General features: G+C 45.2%; 1 protein-coding gene and 1 long non-coding RNA gene across 9 annotated transcripts in view; one reads left to right on the forward strand and one right to left on the reverse strand.

Moving 5' to 3' along the window:
• Positions 1 to 20,718, forward strand: part of LOC120905102 (cyclic nucleotide-gated cation channel subunit A) — a 106,819-nt gene that overhangs the window by 71,485 nt on the left and 14,616 nt on the right. For 3 of the 8 annotated variants that reach the window (XM_040315811.1, XM_040315812.1, XM_040315813.1), the window contains 2 exons: positions 12,984 to 13,232; positions 16,914 to 17,076. In XM_040315811.1, the coding sequence (XP_040171745.1) occupies positions 12,984 to 13,232; positions 16,914 to 17,076 (412 nt within the window). Of the gene's footprint in view, positions 1 to 2,481; positions 2,758 to 9,642; positions 9,955 to 12,983; positions 13,233 to 16,913; positions 17,077 to 20,718 lie in introns of those variants that run through there. The other 5 variants (XM_040315818.1, XM_040315816.1, XM_040315815.1 and 2 more) reach the window with 5 other exon arrangements.
• On the reverse strand, positions 6,200 to 7,683 carry LOC120905109. Its single transcript, XR_005739869.1, has 3 exons — positions 7,495 to 7,683; positions 6,910 to 7,130; positions 6,200 to 6,746 (listed from the first exon to the last, which is right to left on the reverse strand). It is a non-coding gene; the product is annotated as an uncharacterized LOC120905109 (long non-coding RNA).

Genomic DNA, 20,718 nt, shown 5'->3' on the forward strand with positions numbered 1-20,718 from the left:
GCATTCACGGACGACGAACCGAGCACGACGACGAGCACACCGCTCGAAGGTCCCGGACCGTGAAAAAAGGTAAACATTGACCAAACGGTAGCAAGGCGTGCCGCGGGTGTGTGCAAAAATAAAGCAGCTCAGCAGCGTGTCCGGCGAGGGAAACACCATTTCCCCTGGCGATCCTTGAATCGTGTCGAGAATGCGGTAATTGAACCTTATTCACAGAGGCTTTTCATCTCTTCCCGTCTACAGGGACGCAGGGGCAGCAAAACAAAACAAAAATCATCCCATTCCCCTCCCTATCACGGTGGCAGATAATTAACTTCCGGTCCATCTTTTTTTGGGCATTCGGTCCCACTCCGGTCGGATGGCGCCAGCATGGGTTAGATGGTTTTGTATTTCACTGGCCTAATAACAACGCACCAAAAAGCACACAATCAGGCTCATCACGTCAAACGCCCTCGGGTGGGGGTGGCCGTTACTATGGCGACAGCAGTCCCTGATGGTGAGATCGTCTGCTAGGAGCAATCAGGAGTATTGGGGAAGGAAGGTTGAACCCACTTAAAAGCTACCAGGACCCGGCTGGGTGTGGGCGAGAGTGAGACACAATGCCAAACACTCGGTCTCGGTGGCCTCGTTCTATTGCCGTCGTTGAAGTCATTCACTTTTAATTACTCCCACCGTTTTTGGTGGGCAGTCTCCGGTGTGTGTTTGTGTTTGTGTCCCTGCATTGTGGTGTGATGGGTGTGGCATCCGCTTTTGACCATTTTGATTCGCTACCTTTCGCCGTTGTTTTACGCCGTTCTTTGTGGACTTTCTTTGTGGTCTCACTTGGCGTGGTGGTTGGCGTTGGCGTGTCATTAAACTGCTTTGATGATGATTATTAATCGCAGCTTACTACTGCGGTGGGTGTGTGCGTGTGTTTTATTTATCATCTTTTTTTTTTCTTTTCCATAATTTACAAATTAAAAAAAAAATAATTAAAAATAAAACATAAAATAAAACCACCAAGTGAGCAGTTTCTTTTGAATGTTCCTTCCTGCCTACAGCGAATGTAGCGCTGCAAGGAATGCAAAGAAGGGCGCCGCAATCAACACACAACATGACAAATTAACACTTGTTTTGACACAAGCCCCAATCGACACCGCACAGCTGTCACGGTTATGTGTCAAAACAGGCAATTGGCGATAAGGCAGCACGGTCTACGCAGTACGGCTATTAATTGGAGTCCATAAATTAATTATCCGCCTATTTGCACCGTGGTGCACCGTGCTGCAACTGCACTCTGCACAAGTACCTGCACGCACTATCTCTGTCTTCTTACGCACGCTACCAGCACACACCGGTTAACCCCGAGCTGAACTACATGCAGCAACCTGCATCGAGCGTCCGTCCGTCTGTTCGCCTGTTCATTCGAGCTGATTGGACGTTAAGTTTTATTACATCTTACCATTCGGAACCATCACTGGAGGGGTCGCAGGGTGGCAGGGTCGACAATTAAAACCACCACAAATACACCTCAAACACGCGAATTGACAGCTTCTGCTGCTACGACTACTTTCTCCTCTCTGTATTCAACGATAGGCTAAAGCACACATACACAATAGTCCTTTGCGCGCCCAAAAGTATTGTCCGAAAGGAAGGCCAACGCGACCAACGCGGCTTCCGAAAGTCACGCGCCTCCACTGACATTCAATTATTTGCGCCGTATTATGTCAAAACGGAACGCAGGCACCGCAATTGACCTGCTGGTGGGTGGTAATAGGAAAAACGCGATCGTTTCTGACCACTTTTCCCTTCCCTGCTGCTCCTGTCTCCTCTTGATTGTTGATTGTTGAATTTTGTCGTAAATATGTTTTGGCTCCATCTACTACGCCTTCGGACCATTCCTATAATGATGATAGTGGTGGTTAATAATTGGTCGAAGGGTAAGGGTTCCAGAAAGAGAGAGAGAGAGAGAAACAGAACAGTCGGTCCCCTTTTCGATAAAGTCTTTTCGATTGAACTTCTACTCCACCAACACCAGCTCAAGGCACCTGTTCGAATGCGCGAATAATAACGCACTTAACGATCGGATCCATCCTGCGTCCGTCATCAACATCACCCCCCCCCCCCCCCCCCCACCCTCTCACGCTCAAGGGCATCATCGGCAGGAAGCAGGTCGATTCGTCCACCCACCCACTACCAACCGAACAAGGAGGCGCAGGTGGTTGGCCGTTACTAATACCACGACACGTTGAAGACGCTCGGCGCTACCGAAACTCTACGACTCGGCAAGAAGCGACAACAACGACGATCCAAAACAACGATAAAACCACCTATTCGGGTGGGGTTGGCAGGTGGGGGAGGAAGATTATTTGCTTAAACACTGCCCGCGGTCCTCCGGACCCGGGCGCGCGCGATTGGCGATTCGATTGCGTCTGTCGCGCGGTGACGATTGCGCTCCGACGCCTGCGGGGAATGCAATTCATTAGTTTCACTTTCGGCGTGCACTTGAATGGATCACCTGCGCGCCCACCGCGGTGCGGTACGGTTCTATCGTAGCTGACGCGTTCGCTCTATACACGGCAGGCACGCGTAAAACCGTGGTGACTACGACAAGCAGAAATACAAAAAAAAGCAGCAACCCCCTAGTCATTACGGTCAAAGTGTTTGCGTGCTCTGGCGTCCTGGCGCGTACGATGCGCGGGGTGAATTTAATTGTTTAAAGTCAAGTTGACGGTTCGTCCTTTAAACTCGCTGTTGCGGGAGGGTGTAGTTTCAAGTGTACGATTGTGTAATTAATTTCTAAATTGATCGATAGTTGGTAGGCAACTTTAAAGCAAACTCGCATTGAAGTGTGTTGCTTGTAGTGGCTTGTGTGATGAAGTGTGATTAAATAGGAAGCATTCATAGAAGAAAATACAATCAACTGCTACAACAAAACATGTGACAGATATGAAAAACAAAAGTGCCAACAAAAGATGCCTAAAAGTGTCCTAAAATGTCCTTCCAGCTCAGTGATTTATGATTAATTGTGTATGATGCGTACACTAAGTGCTCGAAAGTTTGCAAGCATTAGCAAATATGTGCTGTGCTTTTTCATCCCCTTTCTACATTGTCTTGCGTAAAGTGTGAAATTGCAAGCAAGTGTTTCAATCGCAGGTCCTCCGTAGGCAAAAAAGATACAACAAAAAGGGATGAACTTCATCCACACACGCCTAAAGTGTTCCTGTGGCTCCGTGTTCAAAAAGTGTCACATTGTTGCTTGCCGGTCGCCTTTTAAGCTCGGTTGACATCCAAGAGCTGTCTAAGTGATAGTGATTTACGGGCGCGTTGCAACGCTTTTTTGCTCATGCTTTTCCCACGTTCTGTAGATGAAAATTGAAACATTTCTGCCAGCCGTCCGTACGAATGTGAATTGCAATCCGTTTTAAGCTAGTTCCTTTTTTCACACACTAAAAAAAAAAGATCAAACCAGTGAAATGACGTGGCGACGTAGAAAAATCATTTACCAGAGCAACTTTCCCACCCAGGCAAACGCGGGCGTGCTAGTTGTGTGCAGGGGATGAAAACGATTGCTCAAGTCGTTGTCCGACACGCTGCGCACTGTGTTTCGCTGTATTTTGCTTAATGCCTGCCTCCTTCCATCCACGAAATGGGGAACAATGTTTCATTAATAATTGTTTCCAGCGCGGGCTAGCTTTAGGTGGAATAATCGCGCGCGGGCAGGCAGGGTCTATCGGCCACAGGTACAAACGCCGTCCCTTCCCAGCCCGTTGAAAGAAACACAATTTATGCTACCGTGCAATCTTCGGGCTCCATTGGTCCATCGGTTGACAGTGGCAAACGGCACAGGACAAGCCTTTCGGGGAGTTCGTTTTTTTGTCGCCTTCTTCCCGGAAACAATTAAAATTTATGATCCTCCATGACAGTTTTTCTCCCTGGCAGAAATGAAAACTTATCTCTAGGTTTCCTGTCTCGTGTTCTGTTTTTTGTGTCTGAGTGTGCTATCGTTCTGCCCGTCTCTGCCGTTACTGTCACGTGAAAAAAGGGAAATAGAAGTGTACGGACACAGTCTACAGTCGCTTCGGACAGTTGCGTCGGATGATTTGTTGCTAATGAATTCTATCACTGGCCAATCTGGGATAAGGGGGAAACTGGCTAGGCTCTGGCTTAAGAACGCAGGGAATCGCTCGGAATCGTTCAACTTTGCAGGCGCCATTTCGGCTAGCACCGGGCCAAACAAAGTAAGACCGCTTCTGCTGTGTGTTCGTACATTACAAACTGCGATAAGCGTTCCGGTAAATTAAGCAAAATCGGAGCAAAAGGGTTAAGTTTTGCGCTGCATCTTGTGCAGCAAGTGACGGCGTAGAACTTTTAATGCACATGCATTTTGCAGAGCAAGAAAGTGAGAGCGGGAGAGAAAATGTATTAAAAAAGAACACACTATTTGGCAAGGGGTTTAAGAGACTGGCCGAACTGATCTTCTTGTTCGCAACATAGTTTTGACTTTATTACTTTTTTCTTCCAATGAAACAAGCCGTGCTTACTCGAAAGTTCATGCTACAACATTCATAATCAGTTTAAAATCGAATCACGTACTCTGGTACGTACACCAACAGAGGGGGACGTACAGTGCGGAAACATTACGAGCGCCATCCGTGGTACAGGCAAGCGTACGATGCCGCCACTAATGTAGTCAAGATGTCTAAGTTGTAGGTCAATATTTGCGTCCAATAGATTGGGCAAATGTTTTCTCACCAGACAAAGTGCCGGAAGTGTGTCAGACATTCAATCTGGTTAAGCATTGTGTTGTGTAAGTGACTTGGTACTTGGTGCTCAATTAAGATAGTTTGAGACCGTGCTCAAATACCGTGTAGTTTGAAACAATTTGCACACACTAAACACTGTTTGCTGTTATGCGTATGTTGTCTAAGCAATCAAAGTTCAATGACTGACTATCTTGCCCTTAGGCTCATTTAAAAAAATATATATATCTCTTTATTGGGATGTCATTAAATGATTTATTAGCTACATACTGAAGAGTGGAATTTCCTCCCAGCAAATGTTTCCTTTGTTTCCTTTGCACGCAATTAGTCCACCAAAATCAATCACCAACCTACGGAACCGGCTTGGCAGAGAGACATTTTTGACCAAATATTTGCACCTCTGGGGCTTGTTTACATTTGCTTTCTTGCGCTCTATACGTCACGCGAACGGCACGGTACGCAGCCAGTAGCAACAGCACACACCAGCGCGTGCTTGAGAAAAACGCGTTCATAGCAAGCAAGCCATGATTTATTGCGATTCGATCGCATAAGTTGTAGCGGCCAAGGCGGCTTTTTCGGAAAGCAGCAGGTTAAAGGGAGTGGTAGAGTGTAAACGGGTGTGTAAATTTGAGCAATTCACAGAGATTAGGAAAGTAATTAATCAACGCTGAGAGCTTCGGCTGTTCAATCGGTATGCGTTGGTAAGAGTCTCTGCCCCTCCACCACCCCCCCCCCCCACCCCATCCTTGGCTCCTTGGCCTCGGCCTGGGGATCCTTGGCGCTTCGGCCTCAGGGGTGAAAATCGTTTGTGGGAAATCCATCTTTTCTGCTCGACAAATAGCTCCACCGTAAGATGGATTGGTTAGTTTTCCTTGCGAGTATGATTGTGTCAACAGACCGCGTGTATCGTCCGTGTCCTGTGTAGGTGTGTATGCGGGTGCGCAAGCCGGTGGGCAGCTTCAAGGGGGCAATTTTTTCCTCCTTTTGACCCGACTGGCCCCATATATCGGGCCGTTCGGGCCGGTTCGGTTGCAAGATTATCTTCGCAGAATGATGGAATCGTTACCGGGAGAAAAGCAGCAGCAAGGAAAGATTTGTGAGCGTGTGGGCTTTTCACCCGAATTGTTAACGATAATGTATGGCGGAATGTCACAGTGGCAGACCGGTTTTTCACACTGTTGTACTGCATACCGGAATTGAGTTTTTCCTGTCTGGGTTGTTGTTTTGGTTTGAAGAAATCTTAGCTTTTATGCTCCATTTTTGTTGATCCTATCTTTTAGATGGATTTTATATTACAATGTATTGTTAAAGAAAATAAACAAAATTGTTTAATGTTTTCCATTCATAGTGTTTATTGATTCTGTTTTAATAAAACAAATCAATTTAATCCTACCGGTACATGTAGAACCTTTAATAAAAAATATTGTTTTGATTGCTGAGTATTAAAAATGTTTTAAAATTATAAAAGCAAATTTATATTGTATTCTCTAAGCTGCAGGAAAATATAAACAAACGCTACGGAAAAATAATCTTTCTAGTCAACAATTCTGCCCTTTTCCATGTCTCAAGCTTGTCCTCTTCAAACATCTTATCAGCAAAAGCATTAGCAGAACAAAAAAGTGTGAATACAAACGACCACTGCAAACGAGACCAACGATACCACAATCAGACACTCTGCTTCCTCAGAAGATAGCAAAAGCATCATCCATCCCCTCCGAGCACTGCACTCGACCTGTCGCAAATGGCGCAAATGTCTCAGCATCGCGGCAACCGGGCAGCTCGTAAAAATCTCGTCTCGCAGCACAATATTGTTAGTTGCTTAAAACTCATCGCAAACCGTAGCGAAACTCATCACCCAACCGTATGGCGGCAGTAGCAGCGCTCTTTTTTCATCTTCCTCCATTCCTAATTACATTGCGAATGCTATTCATGTCTCACGGTTGACATTGGTTGGTGGTGGTACTGGCAGACTGGCACTGGATGGTTTGAATCTCCTAGCGCTTCCTAGCCACATCCCGCGTGCCGGACGAGCGTGCAATGACAAAACAGGTATAAAATGATGAGTGCAAACGAGCAAAAGGTTCGTGGTCGTCGTCTTGGCGGAGGCTGAGTGGGTAAGACGCCAGCCCGTAACATAATGCAACGCAACATAAATTGACAATCTTACCTTGTCGACAACGACGTGCTCATGTCATTACGATATAGCGCTAGCGACGGTGGTGTTGGACGATGAACATTGATCGTGCTTTGCTTGGTGGTATATAGCATTGATCGTCCCCGCGCACACTTTTGTCACTTCTGGATGTATTATAATGTTGTTGTATCGGACTGCGCAATGGTTAATGTATTTTACTCATGTTTTTGCCATTCATTTGGTTGGACTAAAGGCTACATAGAAACAAAGATATTACACAGAATTATACGACAAGTACACAGAATTATACGACAAGCTTTCTAATACAATATTTCAGATATCATCACCTTCATGAGCGCAATTTCGTTCGCTCTTTTACTTGCGCTTGACATTTTGATGTTAAAAAGAGGAATTTTAAAAGGAATTATGGGAAAATATCCTCAAACAGTGGTACGCGCTATAAGGATACGTCCACTGCATTATTCTTCACACAAAATCCTTCAATACAAACCCTGTTCAATGTGTGGTAAATACAAAAGGGTGGCAAGTTGCTATGGAGTACATATTTCAAGCACACTTCCCACGACCCGGTAACGGGGTTTACCACAAAACACTCACCCTGAATAAAGCAGGTAAACCACCCGTCAGCAAAACCGTTGGCCACTCTCGATAAAATATGATTGAAAATGAAAAATGCAATAAAATAAAACTTTACGGCCGTTTGATTTCACACAAAACGTCCATGATGGCGTTTCGATGGTCCGTTCCGCTGTACGCACCCCCTTTACATCCAAGCTTCGCTCGTTGAAGATGCTCGTTGCGCGGTTACCGGTGACATTGAATGAATGTGCCTGCGCTCGCTCCCATTTGCGTTACGTCCACGGAGATGATTTTTATGAACCGCGGATTAAGGACGGCTTCGTTTGTCCCATCTCTCTCTCTCCCCCTCTCTCCGTGCAAATGCAATGCGCACTGGTTTACCGCGTGGGCAGAAGAGGACGAGTTGGCCGCCTGTGTGCAAATAATGCTTTTTTAACTGCAAAATTTGCTACGCACTTCTGGATGAATGAAGAAGCGAAAGAGCAAAACGAACCAAACCAAACAACAACAAAAAGAAAGAGGTAAAATGATAAATAAACAGCAGCAACAACATGAAACCGCTTCAGCACGGAAGCAGTTGAAGCATTCTCATGGTAATGTATTTTGATGTTGTTGTACCATCACGCCGCGTGGCGGTATCGGGGTTGCCGGGACAGGTTGACAGGGAGCAACCGAACAACAAAGCGACACACAATACACCATTAGCCATTTGTGTCAATCTTAATGTTTATTGGCTGTGTTCCATCGACCATTCTTGTGTGCGCTCGAATGGTAGACGTGGCCGGTCTTATCATTCGCCTGTTGCTTATGCTTCAGTATCTGCTGCAACATTATTGATTCATTGAAGTCAAATTGTTCGTGGTAGAATTTTAATTGGCTGTAAGGTATGATAGGTACTGTGCATTGTGTGCTGTTGTGTGCGGTGAATGGCATCGTTTCATCGTGTGTAACATGCTGGAATAGCATGGATATTACTAAGCTACATAAAATTGGTTGAACGTTACATATCAGTTTAATGTAGCTAAATGTAGTTAACTTGTCTGAGAGGTGTGGCAGTATAGTTGAAATTAACCACAATCCAGAAGTTGATGTGCTATATGTCAGCATACATGGAACAAATCTTATTGAAATAGCATGTTGAGCTTCAATGTACTATTATGCGCTGCCAACATTTTTATGATAGTATCTCTTCCCATATCTATCAGTTCCTAAGACTAGACTTTTTAAAATAATTCTTCACGAACTCTAGTCATACGGGGCTAACTAATCCTTTTAAATTGTCTTCTTTCAAACATTTCATTCATATCAAAACATTGTAGCGAACAGATGCAATGCTTATTTATTTCATTTATTCAAATAACTCATATACATTGAAGCGTCAATGTTGCTTCCACAAATTTATGCAACGGCTTTTGCAACGGGAAAGCAAACCAGCCTCAGTGTCTCAGCATCCGTTTACCACGCGCGACAAAAATCACTGTTCTGGCTGCTTGTTACCATGCACTTAGCGAAAGGCTTTCTCCGCTCGCGTATCGTCCGAATCGCACGCTACCTCATAATTGTAATGGTTTCGCTCAAACGACTGCTTAAAGTGGTCCTTCCGAAGAAGAGCACCATTTTCTGCACCGTTTGACGTCAGCCCGATTTATCGCGCGCCGCGCGTCTGTACGGCCATTCGACGGCCAAAGCCACCAGGCTTCAATCACCGGCCCCCGAAGGCCCGGAGAGCAAAGATTTTCTTGGTTTCTTTTGGTTGCTGGTGTAGTCGCTCGCTCCTGGAAATGAAAGTGATTTGGAATGCAAATGGAAGAAGGCATAATCACTGTATACGGGAATTAAGCGCAAGGAAAGACGCTTGGCAAATGTTTGTTTTTTTTTTGTGTCCTTTCGTTTCAAAGGAAACAGTTAGCTCTGGCTAGCCATTCGGCTCTGCTAGGCAAACGAGGGCAAATGAAAATATTTCAAGATAATTATCCAATTCGATGGCGTCGTGATAAAGGTTTTGGGGAATGATGTAAATCCCGCCTAATGGAGCAGGCATGGCGAGATTTGTACCGTGGCATTGAAACGGCGTACAGAAAGTTTTGTTGTTTTTAGATCGCCTTAAAGAATAAGCAAGTTGAGTAGTTATTAAATCAGTGAATAATTATCTATTTCAAACAATAGTTACATTTTATGGTGTGTTTCATAGATGGGTGCAATATGAGGAAACAAAACTAGTCCGGAGAGCATTTCTCCCATTCAGTGAATTTTGTGTACATCAATTCACGAGGAACATTCACGCGTGTGCCTTAATTATTTTTCCAATCAACGTAAACCTAGCTTTATGGTGAGAACTAAGGCTTAGCTTCTGGAACAGCATCAACAGTACAAATAGTGCCGTGTACAGTGCCAAAAGCAGCGTGCTAGCAGAAATTCATCAACAAAATGGTACAACGAATTGACATATCTACCATCTCCGGAGGGGAGAAAATACTGGTATGTAATGAAAGATAGTTGCCATTCTGTAAGGTGATGAAATATAAATCGATTAACATATTAATTCTCACAACTTTCTACAGTAGCATCTATCCTTTCGAACTGAGCGAGGCGACATAAAATACATCTTACATAAAACACATTCATTCCGTCATCGAGATTGAAAGGATGCGTGCACGTTCATAGCTAAATAACACCCATACATACATACAAACATGCATACCACCATACATTCATAACACATGTATCTAGTGAAAGAAAACTTACATGGTGTAAGCACACCTACGGTTGAGTAAACAGCAGCTCATAGTTCACGGGAAGATCGTTAGCTTCCCGATCAAAGTTCAATGCCTTCCTTCCACGATTGTGGGTTTGGGGCCTCCGATCAGGAAGGGCGCTCTCATCGACAAACCACCCACCCACTCCAGCCTGCCCCTTCAACCAGAGCACCATTCCGGCGAAAGTTCGACCGTCGCCCCGATCGCACTGTACTGTGTATTCGGCTAATTAAAAGTTTACCGCACACTACGAACAACACTACGCGAACCCCCCCGTTAATTGATTAAATGTACTCTTGAATAGGCAAGACACGGTTACGCTTAATGTGTCGATAAAGTGGGAGCGGCGGGAAATTAAGTAATTATGTCCGTTCATAAGAACTTGTTAGATCCCTTTCTTTGTATTTGCATTAAAGAAATTGAGGCAAATTTTAAGATAATTGGAATTGGAGTTGCTGTGAAGAAGTATCGTAAAATTATCACCATATCAATGATTTTCGGTGTTCAATATGCTTTAATAACTACCCAAAAAGGCTCTTCATCGATGGCGTTCGTTTGCTGGTGGGACTGTTAAGACATAAAACCGTGTAACAACACAAATTAACAAATAGCTTCAAATGAGCCAAGAAATTGTTGGTCCCTCGGTTCACTCGCCTGGAGACGAGTCTCATTCCCATCGGTGAACAGTTAGCGAACGTAGCGTCTTCCTATTCACCGAACACTTCCCGCGCGGTGGGTTGAAACGTAATCAAACTTAATTGAGCGTGCCTAATCAGGTGGGTGCAATTAGGAATTACTCTATCGACGGGGACGCTTTTGCCGATCGGAGACGTTCCCTTTGGAATGGTCAATGGTTCGTGGGTGTGTAATAGCTGGAAGCGAGTAATTGCAATTTAGGCATCGATAAGAATATTTGTGAGTTGATGTAATGATTGTTTATTATAATGGAAAAGCACAAAAAAAACCTTTATAAAGGAGTTTAAATTGAAAAAACTGTCATTATCAGTGCTTTTACATTCTTTGCAATAATCAAACTATGTCCCTAACTGCATCCTATTCAGCCTCATGGGTCAATCCTCGTGGATCGATGTCATATGTTTGACATACCGAACATTTCATTCACACATTCCGCCCAACGTCTTCATTCTCACGTTGAAGTACACGGTTAAGATGCAAAATTCCATCGAATCATCATCGACACGACACGTCACCGAACTCAAGGTTGCCACGAATAGTAACAGCGTTGTGCGGTAATACCCGACCGGAAGCGACACGTTCGATTTAAGGGTCATCGAAAAAGGTTTCCCCGCTCACGCTTCGGCACGACTCCCATCCTCGTTAACGTATTAACCCTTACCCGTGGCCATGGGTATAGGTGCCGTTTGCGCTTCGTGTGGTTTCGTGAAGTTCAAGACCAATTATTCCGAACACGTCTACCGGCGGGTGTACGAAGCTGTATGGTTAGGAGGGAGGGAATGTGCGGGCGTTTTCCCTCTACACAGACACACAAAAAACCCCCAAAGGAGAGCAAGGTGTAAAGGGTTTGGCTTTGCAGGTTATATGTAAACCCTTGAGATAGAGATCCACCCCGAAGACACGTCCCATCAGTTAGCGTGCGCATAGCGTCGCACCAGTGTTGGTGATACTTTAAACAACGCGAGAATTCGCCGTCACGTACCAATATTACCGACACAATGCAACAGAAAACCGGGACTGTGGAACTGTAAGTGACCTTCACGGTAGCATGATTGTGTCGATAATATAGCAGGGTTTTCTTTTTGGAACGCGGTAATGGACATAAAGTGATATGATGGATTATTTACGTTAAGAATGGTATAGTGGGGACCGTTGAATCCGATTCGTTCTGAGAAAAATTGCCACAAAAGCTGAAAATCTTGTTCCAGCTCTCAAAAGTCTTCTTTGAGCCAATAGGCTGTTGAAGTTTCGTCTTGTTGGCAAAAGCCTGGCCATCATAAAAGCATTAGAAGCAGGCGATATTATTATTTAATGACATATCTATACAACAATTAGGGTTCTTTTCAAACAAGCTTAGTTCACAATTCGGGAAAACGATTCGGCTGTTAGGAATAATAAAATAAATGCCACAAAAGCCCACCTCACGATCCCTCTGAAGTACTGAAGGGATTCTTTTGCACGCTGAACAGCAACATTCCATCAGTCGTGTGCCGGCCAACTAATGCTATGGTTCGATTTCGCTATCATGACTTATATTTTATTCAACGCACTCAAGTGAAAAGTCCGGTCCAAAGCACGAGGACGAAAATGGTAACAAAAGCCACGCTAGCAACAGCAAACGAATTTCAGTTTTTATGAGTCAATTGCCAGCGGAAGTAGTGGCGGCTCATTGTTTGACGATAAATTCCATCAACGATCCACTTGCCCTCTATCTCCCTTTGACGTACACACACACACACACACACACACACACACACACACACACACACACACACACACACCGGTTATCTTGATAGAAGGCCCAATCGCGTGCCCGTTCTTGTTCATTTTCCTTTCCTTCGACTCGATTAAATAAATGCCTCCTTCTGCTGTTCCAGTAGCCAAACGCCAGGACAACGGCGAAAGTGTGATACGATCTAAACGAACGAAAAGATGAACCATTTCCGTTTGCGTCCCATTACGTACCATTTGCTAGCATGCACTTGCTATACACTGAATTTTCTTTCGTTCTCATTCTCTTTCATTTTTAATACGCTTCCTTTCCCCCCAAACCAGGACCAACCATCGGCCGGCCGGCGGGGCAAGCTGTCGTCCTTGCGCCGTTCGCTGAACGCGCTCCGCTGTAGGATATCGAAACGAGGCCGCTCCAAGCCACCCGACCAATTTCTGGACAAATTCTCGGCCGCCTCCGCCACCTCCGACACCCGCCTGCATCAGGCCGGCTGCGTTGCGCCGCAGGCCGTCCCGTCCGACGGTGTCTGCAGCCGGCTGTCGGTCGATCCGTCCCTTCCGTCGCACTATCGGGTAAGTATGGGGGAGGTTTGGGGAGGGGATGCTGAGCGGGAAACGCTCTCGGGGAGGAGGTCGATGCTGTAGCGACTTTTTCCGACCGAGCGACGCGTGCAGTTTACCATTGTGTCGCCAATTGTGTGAGTTTAATTTTTATTTTTCCACTCCCATCAACACCGCCATAGCTCATTAGACGCGCTGAAACGGCAAGCGCTAGCAGCTTGATTGCTGTCGTTTCAATTAGAAGAAATCAAGGGTAATTGGTTTGCGAGTTCCCTCCGGTGCTGGCATGGCGGGGGGGCGCGCAATGAAATGCCACCAACTGCTGGCCTTTTGTTTCATGGTGATGAAATATGAATGGGTTTTATGGGAAGATTTTAGTAGCTAACATTTGATGAAATGGCATAATGTTTATTAAATTAAGGAAAGGTTTGTAATTATCAGCTGTTTATTAGGCTAAAAAGGTCCCTCAAAGATTTAGATAAAAAAATCAACTTATTATTATTATTATTATCCATCCACACTATTCTAGAGTAATGAGCTGTTTCAGATCTCTCAGATCAATAGAAATGAAGATACCAACCTTGAAGAAATTAAAAAAAAAAACTGAAACAAAAACGTCGTCGAACTAAAAGCAAGCCGGTGGCAAATGATGTATCATAAACGATGCCCAAGCCCATGCTAAATGAGGGAAATTCTCGAAAAGCATTTATCTTGTGTGCTGTTTGTGTGTGTTTTACACACGTTTTGGCCTTAAGACGAAGGACCCTTGGAAGATCTTATTAATCTGGCCCATTCATTAGATGAGCTGCAATAACAACAAAAAAGGAAACAGACATCACAAAAGACAAAAAATGATGCTCATTTTTCCTTCGAATGCAATTCCACCCAGTGCCCCAGTGCCTTTCGGTCTACGACTGTTAGTTTAACCCACCGTAAAGCCGAGAGGGCGGCAGAAATTGTACCGATTGCCAAACGCCAGCCCTTTCCAAAAAACCTTCAGGCAATTCAGGGTTGTAGCGAACTCATTCGTAACTCCGTCGAAAGGCGTATGTTGTTCATCCTTATTCGTCGTCGTCTTTTGCTGGGTTTTGATCGACCGGAACACCTCTCCACCCGATGGATGGACGTGTTGTTCCGTTGTTGTCTGCCAAGAGAAACCTGTGGCAACGAGGCGTAAAATCCCGATTTCCGGATTTCAGCACAATCAGATGAAACCTTCGTATCAATTTCATGCTTGCTTGAATGGCTTAGTAGAGCAACATTACCGGTGCGTGTCTCAGATGCTGAGCCTGCCATCTTATTGATCACGTTAACGTAAGCCTAAACAAGGGAGCAAACGAATGATCATAAGATGGTGTAAAGAGATGACGCATGATGGTGTGAAAAAATGGAAAATTTTCTATCGTTCTATTACTGATGTGAGTACATTCTGTATCGACTAGATGATTTGGGCCGGTTACAAGACTGCGTAACGGAATTTCAAGGCACTCTCTAACTTTTACCTGTCCTAGAAACCATACCCACCCAGGATCTTATGTTCTATTTTTATTGTTTCTGGAACTCTAATACCAATACCTGCGCCGAACTGATCCTAGCCCCATCCTGATACAGGAACCTGTCCTAAACATCATATCGGTTCTGTGATTGATTTAGACCCCATAACTGTCTTGGAACTTGGCCTAAACTTCTTACCGGTTCTCGAATCAATTCCTGTTCCTATACCGTTTCTGGAATAGATCCTCACCCATTACCAATCCTGGATCTTGCCCATATCAGTCGGGGAATGGATTCTGAACCTACACCGGATCTGAAACTGCTCCCATTATTGCTTCAGTCCAATATCTATACCTGTAACTGTCATTCGCTAATCTATCCCGATCCATGGACCTATGCAGTAACCACGCGGATCTAGCGACTAATTCCACTACTACCATTCCTAATGAACCATTCCCGGAAGAAGTGTAAAGGTGTTGTAGACATTCAGTTGAATGTAATCATCCAAAAAGTCAGAAAGCAACAGAACTATGTGTTACCACTTGGAGAGTGCTCTAGAATCTGTAGTATCCAACAATAGACAAAAACAAAAGTATGGCACCCTTATGAAGGAGCTCGTTTACGATAAATTCTAGAGCACTCCCTAAGTAGCATGTGCATAGCAGGATAACAGAATAGATGCAAGAAGTTTGGCCTACTCTCAAGAATGCACAACACAAAGCTCATAGCACAGCGCACATCCCTAGGAATCTTCTTCCCCAGAAGAAAAGAGCAGGACAAAATGGTGTTATTCTTTCTTCTTCACCAGGTACTGCTACAATTATCGTTATTATGATTACACTAATAAAGAAGATACCATTCCACCGAACAAAGATTTCGTAAGAGTGCTGTAGGAAAAAATAAATTAATAAGACACTTCACGGACAAGGATCGTAGCAACCCGCGAAGTACACGTCCTCGACTTCTGATTGCCCATCGAGCATCGAATGAAGCGCTCAGTTTCCAGGCAAATGCGCAAAGGTCATTAAAGTTCCTCAGCACCGAGATCGTCCTTAGTGTGAAGGCAGTAGGCAGAAGTGTGAAGATGCCCTCGTTTTCGGAAAACATTAGCAAAATAGGAAATATTCTCGACCAAACTCATCGACATTGATGGCCGCTTGCTCGCTCACCCGCTTGCCGTGGGTACCGTACAGTATGGTGGTAAATAATGAGCGAGAATTAAGCACCCTTACCCCTCCCCAAGCTTAGTTCGCTTTGGCTCGGTCCGTGGGGTTTGGCTTGGTTTTGCGGTTTCCCGTCCGCTAACGAAACGTACCCGTCGCATGGGACGTGCGTTTCCCCCGCCTTGACTTACTCACTTGTTTGGCTGAAGTACACAAGAAGTCAAAACACGACCGTGTGGTGGTCCGCGTGGTTTTTGGTGTAGCAGCACTATACTTTGCTTCATAGACACTGCTGGCTGGGAGAACACACCCCCTACTTTACGTAATAACGTTCATGCCCACACCACAGTCACAAACACACACAGACACACCGTGGTGGCATCTTCCAAATCCTTCGAAATGAAACATCAACGCGATGAGAAAAGCTGCGCTCGAACGTTTTTAGGCTGCTTAGGATGCTTTGAATATTGAACACTCCTCGGGAGCTTTGGAGAGGGACGCGCTACGGTTGCTAAGGATACCGCGAAAGGCAGCCCAGACAGCGAATAAGGATTAATGGTAATGGCAGATGGAGCAGCAGCAGCACGGTGGCTCATCATGATTCGTCTTATTGATTAATCATGCCAGGCTTGTCGGGGTTTGATGCGAGTGAGTCAATATTATCCATTAAGTACATCGGACGTGCGTAGGTTGCGGAATGAGTTTTTGGCTGATCGAAGTTCATTAACCGTGCCGCGAAAATGGTCCGAGATCATAAAAAGGAAGCTATAAAACAAGTTCAATCAACGGGTTAACCCATATTTCGTCGCAGTTCGGTCGATATTATCCTGGAGATTGGAATTACTTTCAATCGAGTGGGATTACAAGAGTCCCAAGAAATTGCATGACTCCTAATCCTACTTCATTTGCAGAGCAAACGCTCATCAGGTTTGGCGACCATTATTATCGAAGCTTTATTTACATGTTTATTCAAAATCTCAAGTTTCAACTCTTAGTTCTATCTACTTAATCAACTTTTTTTTTTGTAATCTTCTAGTGGCTGTCTGTCGTTTCGCTGGCTGTACTGTACAATATCATATTTGTGATAGGACGAGCGGTCTTCTGGGAGCTAAACAAGCAAGCCTCCGTGCTTTGGTGGATCCTGGACTATCTGTGTGATTTCATCTACTTGACCGACACGCTGGTGCATTGTCATGAAGGTAAGTGCAATTTGTTATGCATGAATAACAATTTCGTGGACTAAACTCCATGCTTTTGGAATGTCTTTATAAGCTTACAGCTCCGATAAACCGGTATTAAAATTAGTCACATCTCATCAGCACATAAACGTCGCTCCCAGGAGCCATGTGCCGCCTCTTTGACACTCCTAATAAACCTATAATGAGCGTAATCTCCCCCGATGATCGCTTTTGTTATGCGGCAAAATCGTGGCTAATGTTGTGCACGCAAACATCGTTTGCCCGAAAATCTCAAAACCTTACCACGCCCCGCCACTTATTCACGAGCTAAAAGCTGCATGTCTTTTCGGCTCCATAAACAACAACATCGCACCACCGTTCGTAAGCGTTCTCTGCATGCTGATGCTGCTGCGGGAAGACTTCTTTTTCGTGCGTTTCGAGAGAGAAAAGTTGTACAAACCACAAAACCCCCTCCCCGGGTGGGTGTGTGTGTTGGGACACCAATCCGAAAAACGAAAGCGTTCTTTCGTCTAGCAAGCATGGAATGGGCAAAGGATGGTATGGAGCCGACCAAGAATGTTCCCACTCGACCGCAGAATGTGGCATAACTCACAAATTATCTGTAATCTCGATGGATCTTGCTTTAATTACCGCAGCCGCATCATTTCGACCAGTACCAGCACACGTGTACGGGGGCGTTCGGGGGGAAAGTTCGGGAAACGCTTCCCGTCTGAAGAAACTGCACAGTCCCACCGGACTGAAGCTCGGATTCGAACGAAAGCAAAGTCACGGAAATGTCGCTTCGCTCGTTCGCCATGGTCGTCTAGAGGAGGCCGTTGACAATGCGCTACCGGAAGCACATTTCTGCCTTTTGGCCGCCGACTTCCGTTTCGTACTCCATCCTCCCATCATTAGACTTACGATCATGTGCCACCCAACCATCGGCGCGGGGTGCCCCTGAGGCACGGAAAAAGTTGCTTGCCTTTGAAAATTATACGAAAACTTCTCCCTTTTTGTGCAACCCAGCCAGAGCTCTTCCGATCGTCCCAAGACAATATGCGAGCAACTGCGGTGTCCGTTTTGTGCGGCCCAAACGCCCGATTGCTTCCTGCTTCCGATGCTTCCGACCATATCCGCCACGTGTTCTTGAAGCGAGTTGGGACAAACTGGGGCTGGGCGGCTGGATTCAAGAATTTGTTGCTGAAGCTAGAAAATAGGTTAATCGATCGCCGGGCCAGATAATTTATTTCCTGCTGGCACACAATGTTCCCTTGGGGAAGAGAGGTAGGGGAGGAGAAGCTAGTGGAAGACATTGGCCGGGTGACAGGGCGCTGACACACGAAGCCATGTCTCGCACACCCTCCCCAAGCTGCCAAGTCCAAGAAGGTCAGGCCGGGTTGGCCGGATTGGCTCGCGTTGCAGATCCACTGTGCGGAAGGATCCGACACTGGTTGGGCTTAAATGCAGGCAACTACTTGTACCCCGCACAGCCTCTTTCCGGTGTTGCGATGGTTTTGCAGCTCCAGCCCGTGGGGGTTTCTTCGAAGATTAGGAAAATGAGATTGAACTGGCCAAGTAGTGTGGCCAACAATGCCATCGGTTGGTTCCCGGAAAGCGATGCGCCCGTTGGCGATCGTTCTCTTGCTCTCTCTGTATCTCTCTCTTTCTCTCTCTGGTTTTCCATTCTGTTTCCGCAAAAAGGCGGTAGCAACGAGTGATTCATTAAATTGTGCCCCGGTCAGCTTGTAGAATTCGTGCAGCCCAGCTGGGCCGCCTTTCTTCGGGACCTTCCCATCACGAGCCTTGGGCAGAAGTGTGCGAAGTGTGTGTGACGTGGGGCGAAGTAGTGTGTAGTGATTTGTGGCGGTCGTCTTCCCGGGAAGGTCTTTTACTACTAGATTTGCCCGAACCGAACCCGAACATTTTGAACGGGCTGCTGGAAGTAAAAAACAAAAACTTTATCCCAATGAACACGATATGGGGAAGTTGGGGAAGGAGTGTTGTTTCAGCAGCTATCAGGACAACATTTTCAACAGCTTCTACACCAAAGACGGAAGCTTGCGGGTGCTTGTAATTGTTGTTTCCGATCGTTTTCACCGAATGGTTGCTGCTATCCTTGAAATGTGCTCGGTTTATTGGACATGCTTAGATGGGTTGAAGGACACTCTAGTGATGCCAATATTCCATAAAACTTAGCATACCACAATACACAAGTAACTGGCAGTTCTGAGAAGTACCAGGCGGTAGTACAGATAATCTGTTTTTCTTTGTAAAATATCACCTCAAGTGCAACATGTGGCTTTGGTATGTTGCAATAACACCGCATCGTATTTGAATCTTTCATCTTAAAATGGAATTGTCGATGATAACAATTGAATTTACTCATTTGCATGTTGATACGGTTATGTGGTCTTGCGATGTTTGTCTGTGCACTGATGTTCCTAACCAAAATTATTCAATTGTTAGACTTCAAACTAAGAAGCATACCAACTAGAGCATGTCGCGTTCAAGCAAACTTAAGCAAGCTTTTTAATCATTTTTATACTTTTACAACAAAAGGTGACATTACAGTGATAAGTTACGTTTATGGCCAAGAAACCTCATAAGTTCATGCGATTACCGTTATGATCGTTCTGATAAAAATGGCTGCCAATAACTGACTCATGCAGACAACATGAATTCTCATCCACACCGTCATCCCTCACGCAGGGCTGACATTACTGAAGATGAATCAAATAATAATGTTTAATATGTATAATATGTTTTCTATGTGTTTGCCCACTCGAAACTGCTACTGATATACTCATACGTTTTAAAAAAGCACTTTGAACAAGTGTGGTTAATTCCTGCCTCGATGTCGTAATTCCTGACTCGTACACGTCACAGACGAGCTAAGGAGTCGCCATCAGGCAAAACATGGGGTCGTGGGCGTAAAAAAGCTCGGGATTCAGCAATAGCAAGCAGTCGAAAATAGTTAGCCCACCTTAAAAACTGGCCGGAGAACTCGAAATAGTAGCTAATTCACTATAAGAGTTTAGAAATCTTCATGTTTCAGTCTGGCCTTTTACTGTACATCTCCTTATGAAAAGAAAACAAAAGCTGATGCAAAAGAATTCAATGAAGAAGCACTAAACCATTTAATGATCACAACGTCACAATATTACCCTTCTTCCTACATAGTCTACCGATGCCATTCGAGACCATCGAACGACTTGAAAAAGGTCACCACACAACATCATCGATGACGCCGTCGCGCCGTTATGAAAAAGTCTCCAATTACATACACGCCAACACATATCCAACCACTTTTACTTCGGGAGATCGGGAGCTTTTTCTCCACAATTTTTCTTCACCGGTTAGACGGAGCGTTTTTTTTTTGCCTTCCTATTTTGTTTGCCATCTCCGCCTCGACAGCAAACAACTCCACAGACCGGGCGATGGCCGGGCGATGATGCTTACATCGAGCGAAATTAAAATACTACACGCAAGGGCGGCTTTTTCACGCAGCCTGCATGTAAGTGGGAAGCAAACAGGAAAATCAATCAATTTATGGCCGTGGCTCCCGTCAAACGTCAACCCATGCTCTGGCAAACCACCCGTCGTTGGTAGCGGCAGCATATGGAGCGCAGGCAGGCGCTTTGTGACGCACGAGATATATATTTT

Source organism: Anopheles arabiensis, chromosome 3 (genome assembly GCF_016920715.1).
Source record: "Anopheles arabiensis isolate DONGOLA chromosome 3, AaraD3, whole genome shotgun sequence".
Taxonomy (NCBI): Eukaryota; Metazoa; Arthropoda; class Insecta; order Diptera; family Culicidae; genus Anopheles; species Anopheles arabiensis.